The sequence below is a fragment of the Tympanuchus pallidicinctus genome, unplaced genomic scaffold (genome assembly GCF_026119805.1).
Source record: "Tympanuchus pallidicinctus isolate F22 unplaced genomic scaffold, pur_lepc_1.0 scaffold3, whole genome shotgun sequence".
Classification (NCBI taxonomy): Eukaryota; Metazoa; Chordata; class Aves; order Galliformes; family Phasianidae; genus Tympanuchus; species Tympanuchus pallidicinctus.
Window position 1 is genome coordinate 20,929,245 of NW_026294747.1, and position 18,429 is coordinate 20,947,673.

Consider the following 18,429-nt stretch of genomic DNA (forward strand, 5'->3'; position numbering starts at 1 on the left):
CGGTGCCCAACGGAGTTCTCCGCGAGCGCCCGCGAGGAGAAGCACTGCGCTTTCCGTGCGTTGGAGCGCAGTTTCACGTGATTTGTTTTGCCCTTTGCCGCAGCACCGAAGGCGCCCGAGGCCGGCAGCCGTTCCAGCGCAGGTGGCGGGCAGGCGTGGGGGAGGAGAGATCGGCTCCGCTCTCAGAAGCAGTTTGTCTTTGAAAAGCCGTCAGAGGTAAAAGCGTAAAAGCGAAGCGGTTTATAGCCAAGCTTTCTGAAACTTTCCACAATAAACCGAAAAACTGCGGGCTTTGAGATTGCGGTCTGACGTTTGAAAACAAATGAGAAGCTGAGCTGAGCTGAACGTCCAGAGATGTTTACCAAGCAGAGTTTGAAATCGTGTGGCTCATCCGTTTGGCTTCAGTCTAGACAGAGACACCGCGAAGCCGTTTGGAGGTGCTCTCGGAGGGTCTTTCAGGCAGAGCCCTGGCTCCTCCGTGGTGCTGTGTGCTGCTTCTCGCTGTCAGAACCACCTCGTGTCTCAGCACTGAGCTCGGGGAAGAGAAGCATTCATCCCCGGGGCGGCCAGAATGCTCATCTAGGCTGGATTAAACAACTGGCCTTTAAGAACGGCCATCCCACGGTGCCTTTTAAGCCGCTGACTCCTATGGTCTGATCTGCCTTATGTTGTGCTCGTTCACTGTGGCTGAGATTTGTTTGTTTCTCCTCTCCTTGCTCTGTAGTTTTACTTCTGAATGTAAAGCTAAAATTTACTTCAGAATGTAAGGCTAAAATGTTTTAAATTGAAATTCAGTATTGCAGTGATCCAAATAATTCATTAATGGGTGTCCTTTCAAGGGGCGTTTGGTTGTTAAAATCAGTCTGGAAGGTTGGCTGCATGTGAGGGTTTGGAGGGGAGAGGTTATATTGCAGCTTAGCAGCTGTGCAGTGGTGTTTTTCTCATCGGCGCTACGGTGTTCATCTATGTAGAGTCACCACAAGTGGCAGTGGGCTTTGTTTGGCTGAGGTGTGTCAGGTATGTGAACGTTTGGTACTCACCCTGTGTTGTCTGATTACCTTTCAGGTAGAACGCAGAGTTCCAGAGGCAGGCGTGATAGAGTGAGTATGCAGCAGACTTAACGGCCCTTCTGCAGCTTTTCTGCCCTGCTCAACGGGGGGAGTTTGCTCAAAAGGCATTCCTTTTCCACTTATAACATTCATACCTTTGAAAGAGATTTCAGTATGAAATGTGAACCTTTTTGTCCGGAGCTGAGGCAAGAGTTAGGAGAATTCATATCTGTCTTAGTAGTTACTGCAGCTTTCATATAGAATGAAACAGTAGGGGATTCTTGAATAAGAACCACTAACACGTCTGCTTTGGTTAACAGTGTACGTTTTCCTAGAAAACTGCCAGGTAAACCGTGCTGGAAATGATGTGCTGGTATGTAGGTATGTAGCTGGCATGGCAACTCAAGCAGCACTTCCTTTGAAGGTTTAAAAAGTACGTGCTAATGTCATAGTGAAGCTAGATTCTCAAGTGGTGTGGGTCACTTTTCCTTTGTGTAAAAATGGGGATCTTCCCAGAGTAGAACTGTTATGAAGTGTGGCAAGGTGTGGTGGTCCATGGTGAAGTTAAAGGCTTTCAAAAGTAAATTTGCTTCAGTTTGCTTATCGTGAGAGAATTTTCTTAGTGAGCAGTTCCTGTGAGGCAGGCTACAGATCCAGCTGTTCAGATCCAGCATTTATGTGCTGAGGGATCCACTTCAGGTATGATGCTTGGTGGGTATCCATGCAGAGCAGACACAATTCAGATGAGATGTTCTGCAAAGCCCTCACACTACTGGTGTGGCAGTGAACAGTCCCTTAAGTAGAGTTATTTCTTGAGAGAGGTGTTTTTGTCAAGATTCACAAAAATATTGGTGGAAATAGCAACTGAATTCCCCAGAAGCTCTTAGACGTTGTAACAGTTATTCTCATGTTTTAACTTTCCATCTTAATATGATGTTACAACCATATGTTCTTTTGTTTTGTTTGTTTGCTAGTAGCAGTAACGTAGCCTCTATGTACTAAGCAAATTCAGTGTGTTAAAACATGCAGAGATGATTCACTGACCTTTGATTTGTTGGTTTTTTTTGTTGATTGATTTTTTACAAATTAAGAAATACACAGGAATCAGAACTGAGATGCTGTTGTCATTAAGACAATGTGCTGTAGGTAGTATTGTAAGGTTTATGCTCTGATTGTATGTGCAGGACAGAGGAGGTCACAGAATTCTGTTTTTTCAACTTTCTGGAATACAGCACGATGTGAAACAGGTTGTGATGATTGAGAGAGCTGGTCAACTGTTTTGACAGAGGAGCAGTGCTGGACAGTGATTAACTTATGGGATGTTTAGGCAAAAAGGGATATAAAGTATGGAGCTAGATTAGTAGAAAAATGAGGTAGAGGCAGAAACAAGCAGCTCATTTGACAGTAAGTAATACTTCACAGTAGTATCACCTGCAACAGAGGAAAGAACTGCTCTACTCCCTGTTTCAGTGGTTAAAAAGTTGTTTCCATACATTTGGTTTGGTTTCTCTGTGTCTTGCAGGCAGATGAATGCTTTGCTATTGGCAGGACGATGGTATCTGTCTTCTGATTGATACCTGTTTACTTTGCATCTACAGTTGAACTCATGCTCTTGATGTAGCCATAACTGTAAGGATAGTGGTCAGAGTACAGTCCTGTTGGTGTCTCATTTCCTGGTGGGATCTCTCATTTACTCGCCTCTAGAGCCCTAAAACCGTGTATTGAGCCTGGACAAGAGTGGGAGTGAGGAGCAGGAAGCAGGCACAAACTCATTTGTTCCTGCTGCATCCTTTGCTGCCTCATTCTGATCACCCCTTCAGAACACTTTTGCTTCCCTTAGCGACACAAACCTTCTTGGTGTTTTTTGAAGAAGGCTCTCCTAGCACAAGATTACAGCAGTTACAGTCTGTGCTGTTGGGTGTGAGATCTCTTCTTGCTGGCTGGTCTGATGGCTCTTTCTTTTCTATACCCCCAGCAAGCCCGGTGTGTATGAGCTCAGCAAAGGTCCAACCGGTGTTTCTAGGTGAGTGGAGAACACACCTTCAGAAACCTGTTCTGTGCTTGTGTTGAACCGTGAGGTGTTGAGGCAGCTCTCTGCAGTCTGGTCCCTGCATAGTTCCGGCTGTAGGAGGCGCGCGTTGCCCTTCTGTGCTCATCTGCTCAGAGCACCTCTGCAAGCAATTTGCTTCTCAAGCAGCAGGCATTCGTGTAGTTCTGAGCAGCACCAAAAAGAAGAACGCAGCTCTAACGTCTGCTGCGTAGGACATCTAGTGCTCCTGGACATGGGGAATAAAGGGGAATTACTGTGTGTTGATGGCAGTACCATAATTGGAGATATCTAATTTATCGAGTGTGATAAGAATGCTGTTCTTTGCTCAGCACATGGCTGACTGTGGCTTATTGTCATCATGTTTTGTAGATTTGAAAAACAATTAGACATATTTGGTTAGAGGAAGATCCAGCAGGAGCTCTTGCTGACTTCTCTGCTTGTGTTATAGGCATTCTTACCTTCTTTGGGAATCCTGTAAATTGGAATATTTTATCGAGGCATATATAGAAGCCTTTATTCCTTTGTTTTCTTATACATGTTCTTCCTTAGGATTCATTTGGTTCCTGGCTTCATTGATTCGGAACAGGCAGACTGGATGTTTGAACAACTCCTCCAAGACATACCATGGGGTCAGAGAACTCACACCAGGCAGGGTAAGGTGTGTAGCTTGACTTTTCAGATCATCTCCATACCATTTCTGCACCAAAATCCGCACATTGCCTGTTTTTCATTTAGGTATTGCCTTTGCACATTGCCTTCCAGGTCTTCGGTGCATACCTGAGGTGTACTGCTGCTTATTTTTCAGATCTACATCACCATGTTCCTATGCACAATTGTATCAGATCTTTTCAAATTGAAGAGAAAGTAAGGATGCCTTTCTATCTTAAAACCCTAAAGGATTTTCTTTTCTGTGCTGTCTCCTGCTCTTTTTCCTGTTCTTTTTTTCCTTTTAAGTCTGTGCTCCATTTCTTCTTACCATCTCCCAGTGATGATGTAAAAACTGTGTTCTTTGTGTTCTGTTACCAATTATATTTTTTTCCACTTTCGCTTAAAATCCCAGAAGAGCACATTTATTTTCCCTTGTCTTTGACTTTTGGTGGCAGTACTCGGTAAGTAAGAGTCTGCTATTCTGGATTTGTTCACTAAGGGGCACTAGTTCTATCTAGATTTCTCTTTCCAATCAGCAGTGGATATAAAAGAATATATTGGAGTAGTTACTGAATATGGCTGGAAAATTTCTTCAACGTGTGTGTTTATTAGCTGGTAATAAAGGTACTGTTTAATGGAGAATGCCACCTATCAAACATGAGAAATAGCAACCAAGGTAGTCTTTTCAGAAGCTGAAAATACCTGGTGTTTATATTACACCACGAAATGCATATGCAGTTAACAGAAACGTGACAGCTTGTCCAGCTTTGCTGCTTCCTGCTTCTGTAAAATCCCACTGATGTGGCAGTCCTTTCCACTTCATGCTTTGCTGTGGTTATACATTGCAGCTGAGGTCAGTGTATTGGGTACTGGAACTGGGAGAATCCAAAGCAAGCTATGATTATAAATGAAATTTCAGTGTAATTTTACCTTTAATTTCACAGAACCACAGAATGGGCAGGGTTGGAAAGGACCTCAAGAATCATGAATCTCCAACCCCCCTGCCACATGCAGGGCCACCATCCTCCCCATTTAATACCAAACCAGGCTGCCCAGGGCCCCATCCAACCTGGCCTTGAACATCTCTAGGGACGGGGTACCCACAGCCCCTCTCTGGGCAGCTGTTCCAGCAGCTCACCACTCTCTCTGTAAAGAACTTCCCTCTTACATCCAACCTAATCCCTCCGTCAACTTAAAACCATTTCTCCTTGTCCTGCTGTTACCTACCATCTAATATGCCCTGTCTGGCATAGGGATGAGAAAATTGATGTGGTTCCAAGATTTTTGCAAGATGATCCCTTTTGCATGGGATCGAAAATGTAGCACAAGGCCTGCTCTTGAGTAATACTCCTTCTCTTGGGTTCATTATGTAAGGCTCAGGGATTTCTAAGGGGTGACTTTTAAATTTAAGGAGTGTGGATGGTCATTCCTTTTTGATGAAGTTTCTGTGGCAGAATTGCATCTTTCTATTTCCAAGGCCTGTGATAGAGCAACTGAGAAGGCCTTCCTTTTTCTTTTTTCAGAAGGATCTTTTGAGGAGCCACGGCTTACCTCCTGGTATGGGGAACTTCCCTACACTTACTCCAGGATAACAATGCAGCCAAACCCACATGTATGTATCTGTGCACAGTTTCCTTTTACTGTTGTCTGCAAAATAAAAACACTGCAGAGACCGAGAGTCAATCAATCTCTTCTGTCTTCTTTTTATCTAGAACATACCAGAATTTCTTTGCGATCAGCCTGTAGTGGAATGTGGACAACTATGTAAAATAAGTGTTATGAGTGGACTGGTTGAGAGAAACATGATAGAGTGACTAAAAGTTGGGAAAAGGGAATTATTTCTCTGGTTTAGTTCAAAGTTTGGGATTTGGGTTGCTATGTAGCTTTGGACAAAACTCCTAACTGTTGTGTGTGATTACGCATCGTAATGTTGAAGTCTGTAGCATACATGTAGCATGTAGCGTACTGAGTTCACAGCATATGCAGTCATACTGAGTTTTTTTACTGTAAAGACGTGATAATATCAACTGAATACTGAAATATTTGCATTTAGAAACACTTCAATTCAATGCAATTCAATACAGCTGAAATGAGAATGTAGGCATGTTGTTGATTCCTGTGTGAACGTTATGAAATTCAGCGCATCACGTGCTTGCTCAGCAGCTTCAGATGGTTCATAACTTCCCATGCTATTTTGGAATGGTCAGAAACCTTCCAAGTGACATGTTGATGCTTTGTTCCTGTTTGGTTACTCTCTCTGGCTTCCAGCATGTTGTCCTATCAGCTTGTTTCTTGGTACTGCTTTGCTTCACAGCTCCAAGACAGTAGTCTGTTGTGTTCTGAACCATAAATTGTGACTGTTGAAGGCTGTATGGCATGCAAAAAGTGTCTCGAGTCCCAGAACTGCTGTTGGTGGGAACATTTCCCCAGCAAAGCTCAGTTTGAGGGCAGGAAAGTGTTACTTAACAAGATGAGTTATGAAGATTTTGTAGTCTCAGAAATTCCATAATTGGAAGCCTGTGGAATTTGTGGTGGGATAACAGGCTTTTTTTTGCTTACTCACTGCGTATTATTTTAATTGGACTCTTCTAGAAGCAGAATGACTTTAGGGCTTTGAAGTGCATTAACAAAATCAGTCTGTTGTATGCTAATGATTTAAATCTACTTCAGAGTTGCCTGTTGTGGAAGCTGTTGCTGCTTAGAGCTTAGATAGAGCCCATGTGTCCTGAAGTTCAGTGTCTCAGTCTCGTTTATGTGAAGCTGAGAATTAGCACTCAGTGGAACACTGATTAGTTTTTTTTATCCCGGAGATGCAAAGACCAAATAAGTCATACATGCTGACCTAGTCTTTGATCCCTGAATCATTCTCCTTTTTGCTGTGAAAAGGAAAGTGACCTGCACCAGCAAATTTACTTAAGTGGCAACCAGCCCTGCCGCTGTCTGGAAACTGCCCATGGGAAAAGCCATGGACAGATATGTGGGTAGACTGCACGTGGTCACTCTGACGTCTTATTCAGCTTTGTAGGTGCAAGTTCCTGCAGCCTGAAGAAGCTGTGGATGGTGTACGTAGCACTGCCCTTACCTGTAGAATAGCATTTATGGCACAGAAATATCCTGAGTAAAAGCAAATGTAATTTGATATGCAGCTTGGCCAAAGCCAGTTACGTGCCTTGATCTTTTGGTCCATAGGAGTAATTAGTTTTGTGGCCTTCCTTTTTTGTTTGGTAAGAATGAGTGTGATGGCAGCATTGCTAAGTATGATGCAGTGCTAGTGCTGAAGTGAATTTTGGTATTTGGGGAACAATTCTTTATAAGCAGAGATGTAGTTAGAGAAGCAGTAACGTTCCATAATAGCATGACTTCCACAGCTGCTGGTTTATAGTGAAGTTTCCACTTAACTGTAAAACTGACTATATAACATTTTCACCCATACCACTTTTGTGGTAAGAATTGAAGGAACCTGGTGCAGTGGGTCACTAAAAAGTGCTTTCAATAATTCTCATTGCTTTATTCTGTCATTGCATTGCATGTTCACCACATACTGCAGTACTTGAGATCCAGTGGATTTCCTTCAGGCAACCCAACTAAGTACAAGCTGTAGCATTTTTGACATCTGCTACTGATTTCCCTATGTCTCATAGCTACAAGCCATGTTCAAGTATAGTTAATTATTCATAGGATGCTTAGTGACTGTAGGGGTGACTTAGCTAGAAAAACCCCAAACAGAAAGATGACATGTTGAAGGTTCCTGCAGTGTAGCCAATAGGTTAAAAACCCCCAAATGTGGGGGAGCATGGAAGGAAGGGGGTTCATACCTGCTTATTTGAGGTTGGTACTGGGAATTAATTCTTGCTGCCTGTTCTTCTTCCTTCCAGTGTTCACTCAGAGGTTTGGAGTCAGTTCTTTGTCCTCTCTTGATCTGCTTATGTAATGGGCAAAGATTCTGGCCTACATTGCTTTAAGCCTTTTTTTCTTTTAGCTTATATCGTGCTTAAAAGCACTCTGACAGATGAAAGCCATGATGTAAGTTTATAACATTGAGTAATGATTCACTGGGCTGAGTTGTAATGGAATGTGCATAGCTGCCATAGGCTATGGACACAGTAACATATCAGCAAAGGAAAGGCTGGAATTCAGGGCCCGTGATGCTCTTTTTGTGAACCACTGAAAAGTTACAGTGCTGAAGTCAAAACCCCAAGAGAAGATGAGCTGGGCTCAGCAAGCAGTGCCAATAGACCTGGAACAGAAGGCTGTGCTGTGCCAGTGTTTGGCCAACTGTTGTCTCTGGCTCCATGTCAGCTGCGGGGAGCTGAGTGTCATTTAGTCACCAAGTCCACCTTTTGTCTAGCAGTGCTTAAGTCAGTCAGATGCTGTCAGACCCATATGTTAAACTGTTCTGGTTTAGAAAATTTAAAAAGAGAGGTATGAATGGGAGAAGTTGTATAGCTTTTGTTTTAGTTCAGAGCTGTTACTGTTTGCTTATGGTCAGATCAAACAGGTTTTACTCTGTTGACTTTCTCACCTTTCAGTTAATTGAGGCGGCTGCCAACATCAGCGTGAAAAGCAGACTGGCTTCATATTTTTGATTTAGTATTGAGCCATAGGGTAACATAAACATGTTTTGCAGAAAGGTTTGCTAAAATTTCAGTGAGGTTTGTGCAGAGGTATTTGTTCAGCTTCAAGTTTATTGTGGTGAAAGTGCAGTGTGTTTTGTTTCTTATCCAAGAGTAGTTTTCTTCTCGTGTCTAATGCCGGCCTGCTTTCGTTGCATTTATCTTACTTCCCCTGTGCCGATTGCAGTGGCATCCTGTGCTGACCATGCTAAAGGAGCACATAGAGGAGTTCACTGGCCATACCTTCAACTCCCTTCTCTGCAACCTGTACCGAAATGAGAAGGACAGTGTGGACTGGCACAGTGATGATGAGCCATCGCTGGGAAAAAATCCCGTCATTGCCTCGCTCAGCTTTGGTGCCACCCGGATCTTTGAGATGAGGAAGAAACCCTCCCCTGTGAGTACACTCAACGGTGTCATTTCTTCAGTGCTTTCCCTCTGTTTATATAATTTAATAACTAGAAACATTTGGTAACGTTAGTAATTAGTGAAAACGCATTCATAAAGTTCTGTGGAATAAGTATAGGAAGCAAAAGGTCCATCGCGTGGAATGTGACAATTTCAAGGTGGGAATGGAATGGCTCTGAAATAATGCACAGCAGTGTAATTGCAGCCTGGCTATTGCTTTGCCACAAGCAGGTCCTTTCCCTTTCCCTGTCATCAGTAATGTTAGAAGGGTGCTTTCACTGTGTAAACGAACCATAGATTTGATACCATTTTGTTAAACTCCTGTAAGCGTTGTGTAATTCATAGTATGCATGGGATGCAGAGTAGCTCTGGCTGCTCTTGTAAGTAAAAATCCCCTTTGCATTGTTAGCATTCTGACTTGTGTATGTTCAGGTTGAGAGAGAGAGAACAGCAGGAAGGAACTGCTCATTTCTTTCCCCTAAGATACCAAACTCTGGTATCACACTTCACAGAATAAACAGGGATCATTACTTGGATGGGAAGCATGTGTGGAACATCCTCTCGGGGGTTAGTTGCTGATTCTGTAAGGAATACTTTTTCTAGATGAAATGCTTTGTTACAGGCCAGCTTCACACACTAGTTCTGCAATGTGTGTTGATTGAAGTAAAGGAATCACACATTCCTTTGTTGAGAACCCAAGCCTTACTTTAGGGCATCTTGCTTCAGATGTCTTTTTTGTGTTTCTTCTTTTATGCGGCAGTATGCTTGCAGTGAGCTTTGGTTAGAGTAATTATTATTTTTTAAATATGTGTGTACGTAGTCTGGGAGGCACTTTGGATCTTAGGGAAGAAGTTTGGTCTTATGTCATTATTAATTCTGAATAAACTAGTTCAGAAAGCAGAGGTGGAGATGATCAATGTGTAAGAAAACTGTGCGCTGAGGTACTGAAATCTGCCTCTCGTGGGTCACCCAGCTGAGCAGAATGGATCACAATTTCAATTGGAAAACTAAATAACTTGTGTTTTTCACCAATTCTCTAGTTTGTAAATCCCGTATTGTGTGAAAGGAATTTAATCCAGTGGTCCTTGAGCAGGAGATCACATAACCAGTGCATTGTATCACTGGGCATAGCATGAGGAAGTGTCTTAGATGCTGTGATGTTAACAAAATGTCAGCTGGCAAGTTCATTCTTCTGGGAAGCTGTAGATAGTGCTTGAGTTCGTTTCTAGATTGCATGTGTTCCCTTTCAATGGATCAGAATCTAAGCCACCTAGGTTTCAGTATAAACTCTGCAATTTATGCTTAAAAACTAGGCACAGTTCTTAGGCAAGATGTCTATTGTTTCATTTTCTTTTTGTTCAAAAGACATCCACTATGAGTAAAGGGGGAATTCAGTCTATCCCATTCTTAACTGACCAGCTTCTTTGGTCTGTAATAGATAGCTTCTTCCTTTCTTTTTCCTGAGCTGGATCATTTTTCATATATGTACTCATCAGGTCTCCTCATTTTTTTTCTTTAGTGTGTCTGATCTGCTCTTTCTGGCTCGCTCACTCTTGTTATATCTGAAGTATTCCTTTTGCAATTGTGACATACCTGTTTCTGAAGTAAGACGCCCACATGCAGAGTGATGTTTGAACATGCTGCTATTAGCTGTATATCCTGTGCCTAAGGGAATTTGTACTTGCATTATATGTCATGTTACGTATTCTTTGTGCGTTCCAAAAGCCTGCAATTTTCTGAGCATCCTATGGCACGAGGTGCTCTGCCAAGTGGCAGTTACTAGAGTCTCTGATAGAAATTACCACCTTTCAGGCTGTACCAGCAAAGAAATAATTTTTGTGCTCTATTGTAATGTAGCACTCTCACTTTAATTAAGAGAAAGTTAAAGTTGACCGCAGACAATTGAAGTTTGATCATTGCTTCGTTCAAAAGCAAATTATGTCAATAGGGATGTAGTCTAAGGAAGGGTGAATCTGCACTAGCAGTCATTGCAGGCATTTCAGGCTCTTATCTGGCTTGAAATCTGCCATTAGTTGTGCATCAGGTTTTCTGGAGGCAGTCTCCTCTTGGGAGGCAAAGAGGAAGTAATTCCTTTTCCTCCCCATGTTAAAACTCTTTGAGACCAGCATTCTAGTAATGTTGACCTTAGCATTTCAAAGGCCGTCATTTCTCTTTGTTCAAGTAAGTGCTTTTAAGTATTCTGAGATGGAAGACATAATGAAAATACAGGGTGAGAAGTACTGTGGTAGAATCTCGCTGTGGTAAGTGATGCTGGATGTGGAAAAAGATGCTGGAAAAAGCAATTGCCTGTTGTGTGATTGTGTACTGGGTACAAAACAGCATGTACCAGAAGTCAGTAACACCTTGTATTGCCATTGGGGAACAACAGAGCAGGGCCTTTGCAGACTTTGCTTTGTATTAGAGTGCATCTGTACAAGCATATTTCCTCCTGAAACATCAATGGACTTATTAGAGAAGAAAAACCTATTTCCCTAAATCACCTATGGAGAAGACAAGTCATGTTGGTGTCTGTTTGAGTTGGTTGTTTTGCATTTGCTGTTATTGCATGTTTGTGTGAGATTTTTACATGTGCATCAGAGAGATTTGATGGAGTTTACGTAGGCCACTCTGAAGCTGCCGCAAAAGGAAATCTTTATGTCCTTTGAGGTGGGGTGGAAGGAAAGGGGGAAGCTATTTAGCTTCAGGTGTTATTATTTTCTATTTGAAAATGATTCCAGAGTGAGCTTAAGAAAAGGTCCAGTCCTCTGTTTTTTTCCTTTTTGGTGCCTGCTGTACTGGATGAATAAGTGCTCACCATGTAATAGGTGGGGAAGGAGTGCAGGGAGGCATGCAGAGCCTGCCTGTATCCGCATCGCCTCCCCTCTGAGTAAGCAGAAGATAATTCCTACTCAGATTTCAGCCCAGCACATGTAGAAGGAGAAAAGCCTCATCTGTTTTTTGGAAGCAAATGTCTTACTAGAGTCGCTACAGGGACTTTTCATGGAAATTAACACAATGCCAGACACTGTTTATCTTTACCCACTGGAGTTTTTTAAGCGTTGTTTCTCTACAGCCCTTTCTGTTTGTTTGGACTGCTTCACTGTTGCTCATCACTTCTCAATTCAGGCAGTGCCAGGGCACATGATGGGGTCCTTGTGGGAACCGTGAGAGGTTTCAGCCAAAGGGCAGTACGTGATGCTCCAGGAGCCCCCTGTGCCCACAGCTGAGGGCACAGAGGCCTGGGTTAAGTCACTGCCGGCTGGGGGCCTTGGTAACCATGGCAACTGGGGGGTGCTGGGTACTGCAGGGAGTTCTGTGCATGTTAGGTAACAGTGTTGGTGGCATTCTGAGATCCTACCTTCACGTCTGTCCTTCAGGTGAAACGCTAAGGTAAGGTCCTGCTGCCCTTGTGTAGCTGTTCTAGTGGAAGTCAGCCACTTCAGTAAACTGCAGAAAAATAAGCTTTGGTGTCCTTGCAGCCATTGAAGACTGACATGGGAGTGCATGGAGCACAGTAGAAACCAAGGCTTGGATTAGGATGAGGGGATTAGCAGGAAGGAGACTTGTGGGCAACAGCACCTGTAGAGGAGGTGCCTTTTTCTGCTGGTATTGGCAGGGCTTGAGCAGCTATAGACAAGCAGAGAGGAAGAGGCAATTAACTTCAGGCTGCCGCAATTGCAGAAAGCGAGGTCAGCAGCAGGAGTTTAAAGATAGTCCTGTGTAGGAGGGCAGGGGGATTACATGAGGAAACAGCAATAGCACTGATACTCTTTCTCATTGAATGCACAAAAGAGCTGCATTGAGGACGTCAGCAAGGTGGTGAGAATAAACAGGCAAAAATGCAAAATGATTGATGCATAGAGCGCTCTGAAAGTAATGCTTTCTGTTTGTTTCTGAGGAAACTACCACAGATACAAAAAGCATAACAACGCTATTTGATAGAGTAAAATCTCAGCTGCAAAACACTGTTTTTCAACCGTCACCACCGTTAGCTGTGCATTTTCACCAGCAATGAGCAATGAACACTCGTAATGGTCTGCAATAGCAGAGGTGGCCCACTGTCACTACTGCCGAAATGCACCACGCGCTGCCTCACTGTGCTCGCATCCACTGTTTGGTCTCCAGAAATGTTCAGGAATCATCAGTGAGTGCCTATGGGTGCCATGTTTTCCACAAGGAGGAATTCAGTGGCACACCTTTGCTTCGTACGCACTTTCAAGTCCAACGTCATTCTGTCAGAGTGCCCCTCTGCTGCCATCTGTCACACGGCACCACATGTAATGGGATATTGGTGGGAAGGTTCAACCTCTGCTGCAATCTGCCTCTGAACATCATGGGCCAACAAAATAATATGGGAGGCATTACTTTTGGAGCAGCCCTCACAGATGAGCCCAGTTTGTTGTGGAGATACAAATAGAGCTTCCACAATTGGTGGTAGAGAAGGAAATTGAAAAGGGGGGATGGGAATCTGAAATATAAAAGATTTGAAGTTTGTAAGGATAATTATCATGCTCAAGATAATAGGAAAAGCAGAAGTCCAGGAGCCAGCACTCTGGCTTCCAGATCTTTTCTCTGTCTTTCCTTTTTGATTTTGTAATTGCCGCTTTTACATACTGGTTTTTCTAAGCCAAAGGAATGTTTTCTCCTGAATCTTAATCTTAAAAGATTAATTTTAATTATGATCAGCAGACAAGAGACGTTAAAAATAAGTCCACTGTTGTCCTTCGAAATGGTGCAATCCTGTGAAATGAAAAAGCAGCCGTGCAGTGATATTTCACTGCTTTTCATCAGCAGTCATGTTTATGAAATCTGTTCATGAAATTCTTTCCTTGTTTCCTCAGATGTTTAAGAAAAAAAAATGGCATTGTGCAGTACTTCTAATAGAGTGAGATAAATGCCTAATAATTCCAGAAGCTCGGCAATATATTTTGCAAATGGACGTTGTCCTTCTGAAAAAGAAAATACTACAAGTGGTTCTCAGTGCCCTCAGCACTCCCTGATGTTGGAGGGTTAATGAGCGTAACTAACTGCTGGAATAGCCTCAGGCCTGCGGGTATCACCAAGAGAGGCACAAACATGGAGCTGCCAGCCAGCACTGCCCCTTGCACCAGAGGTAGTGAATAACCACGTTCTGTCACACTGAGCCTAACTTCCAGTCCTAGGATGAACAGGAAGTTGCAAAATCAGTTATGTCAGATGATGCTTTTTGTTACTGGGATTTGAGTTTACCTCAATCAAGGATTTTTTTGCATGAAGAAAAAACTAATTTGGTGATCTGTTTGGAAAAAGCCCGTGTTTCTGCTTCCAGAGATGCAGTAGTGTACAAATTTTCCCCTCCCTCTCCCTGTATTTTGAGAGCAATTTTCTGTCTGAAACCTCTGAATTCCTCATTTCAGAGAGTTGCTTTCCACTCTTCCTAAGCAGCTTTCTAAATTGGCAGCAGACATCTTCAGTGTGCCAACTGTGTACTTAGATTCTGTACTGGGGGAAAAATGGTGTCTTTCCTACTCAGTACTTTAATGCAGATGAGTAATTAAAGTGCCAGGGGTAAGTAGGCAAGATGCTGAATAGAAGTTGCTTAAGGTTTGTAGCGGATTTTTGCAACTGTTGAAGGCTAACACCAGAAAATGTTAGAAGAGTACATGGAGTGTTGTACCTGCCCATGTGGCATGGGAGACAGTTGGTGCCAGGCACAGTGTGATTTCATGAGGGGGTAACTGTGGTGATTGACCAAGACAAGTACGTTAGTGTAATTGGCTTCCCTGAGCCATGTGCCAATGGCCATGTGTTGGTCTGATGCAAAATTGGAAATGAGGAGTTCCTGTTCTGAATGATGTGTGTCAGGCCAGGGCTGTGGTGCAGCTTCATTTAGTTGAAGTGTTCATCCTTTAAAACTCTCATATGTCATCTGAGAGCTCAGTAGAAGTCTTGCGCTTGATGGATGTCTTCTAGTTTAGCAATCTGATTTGCTTAATGATAATGAAGTTTTAAGGAACTTGTTTTACAGACTACTACAGGAAAAAGATTTTTGTAATGGGAAAGAACTCTTCATGTAGCAGATAGCACTGTACCAGCAAGTGTCTGGAATCAGAAACGGGACCAATTCAGAATAAAAGGAGGATGTTCATTTTTGATGAAGTACTTAACCATTGGCATTGCCATTATGGTTGCAGAATGTTTCCACACAGAACTGTTTAATTTGTGTGGATGTCTCCAAAAGAGTCACAGCCAGGATTTTGCACTGGATGTAGGAAGCAGTTGTTGAACTGTGTTGTACAGACAGTGAGATGTAATATGGCTTTCTTTCATCCTTAAAATGCTCAGCTCCTGAACTCTCTATGAAATATGGTTGCAGAGAAGTTTAGTTAGACTTCCTGATCCTGCAGAAGCTTCCTTTCTTCCTCCCATGTCCCTGTTTTTTAAGCTCTGCTACGGAGGTCTGGTTTTCTGCCAAATGCACTCATCTACTTCAGTGTGCACTGTTTCTTTTTAGGAAGAGAATGGAGACTATACTTATGTAGAGAGACTAAAAATCCCACTTGATCATGGGACTCTGCTGATGATGGAAGGAGCTACCCAGGAGGACTGGCAGGTAAGAATTCGTTGGCACTGCTTATTGCGCTTTACTTCCAGTGCAGTTCTCTAAATATGTGCAAGGCATTCCTGTAAAGATGTGGAAGACACGTTTTCTACTGGAACAGATATTTCAGTATGTGCTAATATTACTTCAGAATTTCAGAGTACCCCCCCAAAAAAAGTTATGGGTTTTTACTCAGCTGCTAAGTGATAATAAGAACTGTCTCACCATGTAGGTGTTCATTGCAGGTCTTCAGTGAAAGTTACAGCCTGCAGATGAAAGAGTACAATCAGTTTAGGAATTTGGAATACATAAAAAAGAATGGCAGTTTAGTTTAACAACCCACAGTAATCTGCAAAGACCTTTTTTTTTTCCCAGTGGCTCAGTAGTCAGAATGTGGATATCTTGTCTTACTGGAATGTTTAGAAAGGTAAATAAAAAGCCATCACAGAATATTAAAATTCTTTACATTGAATACCTGTATTTTAGATGCACAAACTCATGGATGTTTGTTTTTCCATAATGCTGCTCACAGCATCGAGTACCTAAGGAGTACCATTCCAGAGACGCACGTATAAACTTGACTTTTAGGATCATTTATCCGGAACCTGATGGAGTTTGGAAGTGAAGAGGCACTTGGGGCATTGTTGAATGTGAACCGCAGGAGATCAAGAGCCTCAGATTCAAAAGAAGCCTACAGGAAGGAGTTCTGAGAAATGTCTGATGGGGAAGAGAACTGAAGTCACGAATATCTTTGACAATCAGAAGTTACGTGTTATGCAGGCTGTGCTGTTTTGTTTTCAGAAGTGGTGTGCTTTCGGGTGATATTCAATCATACACTTGGTTTGCAAAAGGATAATTATCCTTAACATGGAAGCTCTGAGAGGTACCGACCAGAGCAGTCAGCAGCTCAGAATTGGCTCTAGATTGCTGTACCAGAGTTTGCCTGGCCTACCTGTTGTTAGGAACCAGTAAGCTGGCGATTGCTTACCTCGATGTTAAGCCAGGTACCCTGTGTGCCTGGTTCTTGCTGCAGCTGAATGGAACCTGCTGTACTGACCTAGAACATTGGTTTGGTGTGTCTTCATGTTCTGTTTCAAGTAGGACCCAAGCATGAGTAAATACTCAGTGCTGTGTAACACGTTAGAAAACCTCTTTCAAGAGTAAATTGGTGTTGGAAAGATGTCTGTCTTCTCTTAGTCAACATTTTCTGTACTTTAAGTTTGTTACTTGACAGGAGTGGTCAGATTGTCAATATTCAGTTATGCCCAAATGTTAAGGTGTCAATGACCTACAGGACAGGCTGTTGAGCTCTTTAATTCTCTGTGTATCAGCCACATTTGTTAACTTCTTTACCTAAATTACCAAACAGCTTTAGACATAGCTTATTCTTCTAAAAGGAATGAATGTTGTTAGAAAACCTTCTTTGTTATCTAATAATGTCTCCTCTTTCATCCCAGTTCATACCGAAATATGTTTTTAGAAATATATTTTCAATTTGATGTTAATTCCTTCAATTTGAACCTAAGTTCTAGGCTCTGTGATGCACCTCCTGAGAACAAGCATTGAAGCAGGCGGCCATTTCCTTTAATGTTTATTTTGTTCAGGTAACTGACATTTTGTTTATTACCCCATATGCATGCCCAGTTTTGGCAGTTCTTACAGAGAGTGTTTTCCCTTAACCAAGGAGCTCTGCAGACTTCTCCAGGTATTCTGAAAAGGTAACATTTCAGCATCTGTCAGCTCAGACAAGCTACCTTTGTAGCTTGTGTTACTGTGTTACACAACTGTGTTACCTGTAGTCATGCTGCTAGAACGAGTAGGAGGTGGGGACTACTGGGAACCTTTAAATCCCCAAACTTCAGCCTATGGAAATGGCAACTGGTTTGAATTCAATGAAGCCCTGGTGCGTGACTGATGGCAGGGCTGTGCTGAGGAAAACCAGTTTTTTGCTTACTTTCTCAGCTTCAGTTTATGATGTTGGCAAATTGTGGTTTAGTTTATTTGCTCTGAGCTGTGAGAAGACAAAGGTTTACCCCAAAATAAAACAGTTTACAAGAGAATTTCTGTATTCCATATTTCTCTCCTGGGGTGATGTCGTTTTATTGCTGCTGTCTCCTCTGTGCTGCTCTCTTTCCACACCAGTGGCAGTGGGGAGAAGGCGTGTGGCGTCCTTCCTCCCCTGTCCTGCAAGGGGAACAGTTGGCATAGAGGTCAGGTTTCTTCACGCCAGATGGGGTGTTGGGTGTTGTGGGTCCTTCCTTCCTCCCCCCCACCTCCTCCCAAAATGTCCCCTAGCCAGGTGGCAGCAGATTGCAGCCTCCTGCCTGCCGGAACAGCAGGAAATGGCTTAAAGCAGAGGAGATTTCAGCCCACATCTCCTCAGGAGGTCTTTCTGCAGGGACATTTTCTTTGTAGAGATTTGTTCCTTAATGCTGCGAGCACTCTTGTGATTCTCAAAGTGAACGTGTGCAGAAGTAGCATTTAAAAGATTCCTGCTCCTGGTGTTGTTTTGTGATGCCAAAAGGCTTGATTTTTCATGGGAAATCAGCCAGCCTGAAAATTTCAGGTGGTACATCTGGGTGTTTCTGCCATTGGAATCAAGTGCACAGCGTGATGTTTGTTTAAGACGGTAAATGTGTAGAGTGTCCAACTTACAGGTAGCTGGAGGAAATTTTTCCCTCATTATGTGGATTTGAAAGCAGTGCCTCTAAAAGCACTATCCAGAGGTTTATTTTCCAGTCACGAGGCTTTACTTCCTTCCTAGAATTGTTTTGACAGTACGGCATTCCCAGCCAAAAGCTTATTGAAAAAGTTTTAAACTCAGAATTCGTGACAGTAATTTAAAGTAGAATGTATTGCAGGGCTGTTGGGTTTATCCAAAACCGAATGTTTTTACGTACACAAAGGATTCAGAGAGGGGATTTTTCCTGGGCAGTTTTGTTTTTGCTGTTCTCCCCAGAATCCACCAGCAGTGGAGCAGATGTTAGGAGCCTCTTTGCCTACGGAGCACTTTTGGATTTTGTTTTCCTTATTTCCCCATATTCTTGCCATCTCTCCCAAACTGCCTTTTGTAGCCATTTG

At 42.8% G+C, this 18,429-nt stretch overlaps 1 protein-coding gene across 1 annotated transcript; it reads left to right on the forward strand.

Moving 5' to 3' along the window:
* Positions 1-81: 81 nt before the first annotated feature.
* Positions 82-17,408, forward strand: ALKBH3 (alkB homolog 3, alpha-ketoglutarate dependent dioxygenase; the record flags this gene model as incomplete). The annotated part of the gene is made up of 8 exons (XM_052696029.1): positions 82-216; positions 1,066-1,100; positions 3,025-3,072; positions 3,649-3,752; positions 5,271-5,359; positions 8,548-8,757; positions 15,262-15,360; positions 15,881-17,408. Coding segments are annotated over 8 exons (813 nt in total), but the record flags the coding sequence as incomplete, so codon positions are not given.
* Positions 17,409-18,429: the final 1,021 nt, after the last annotated feature.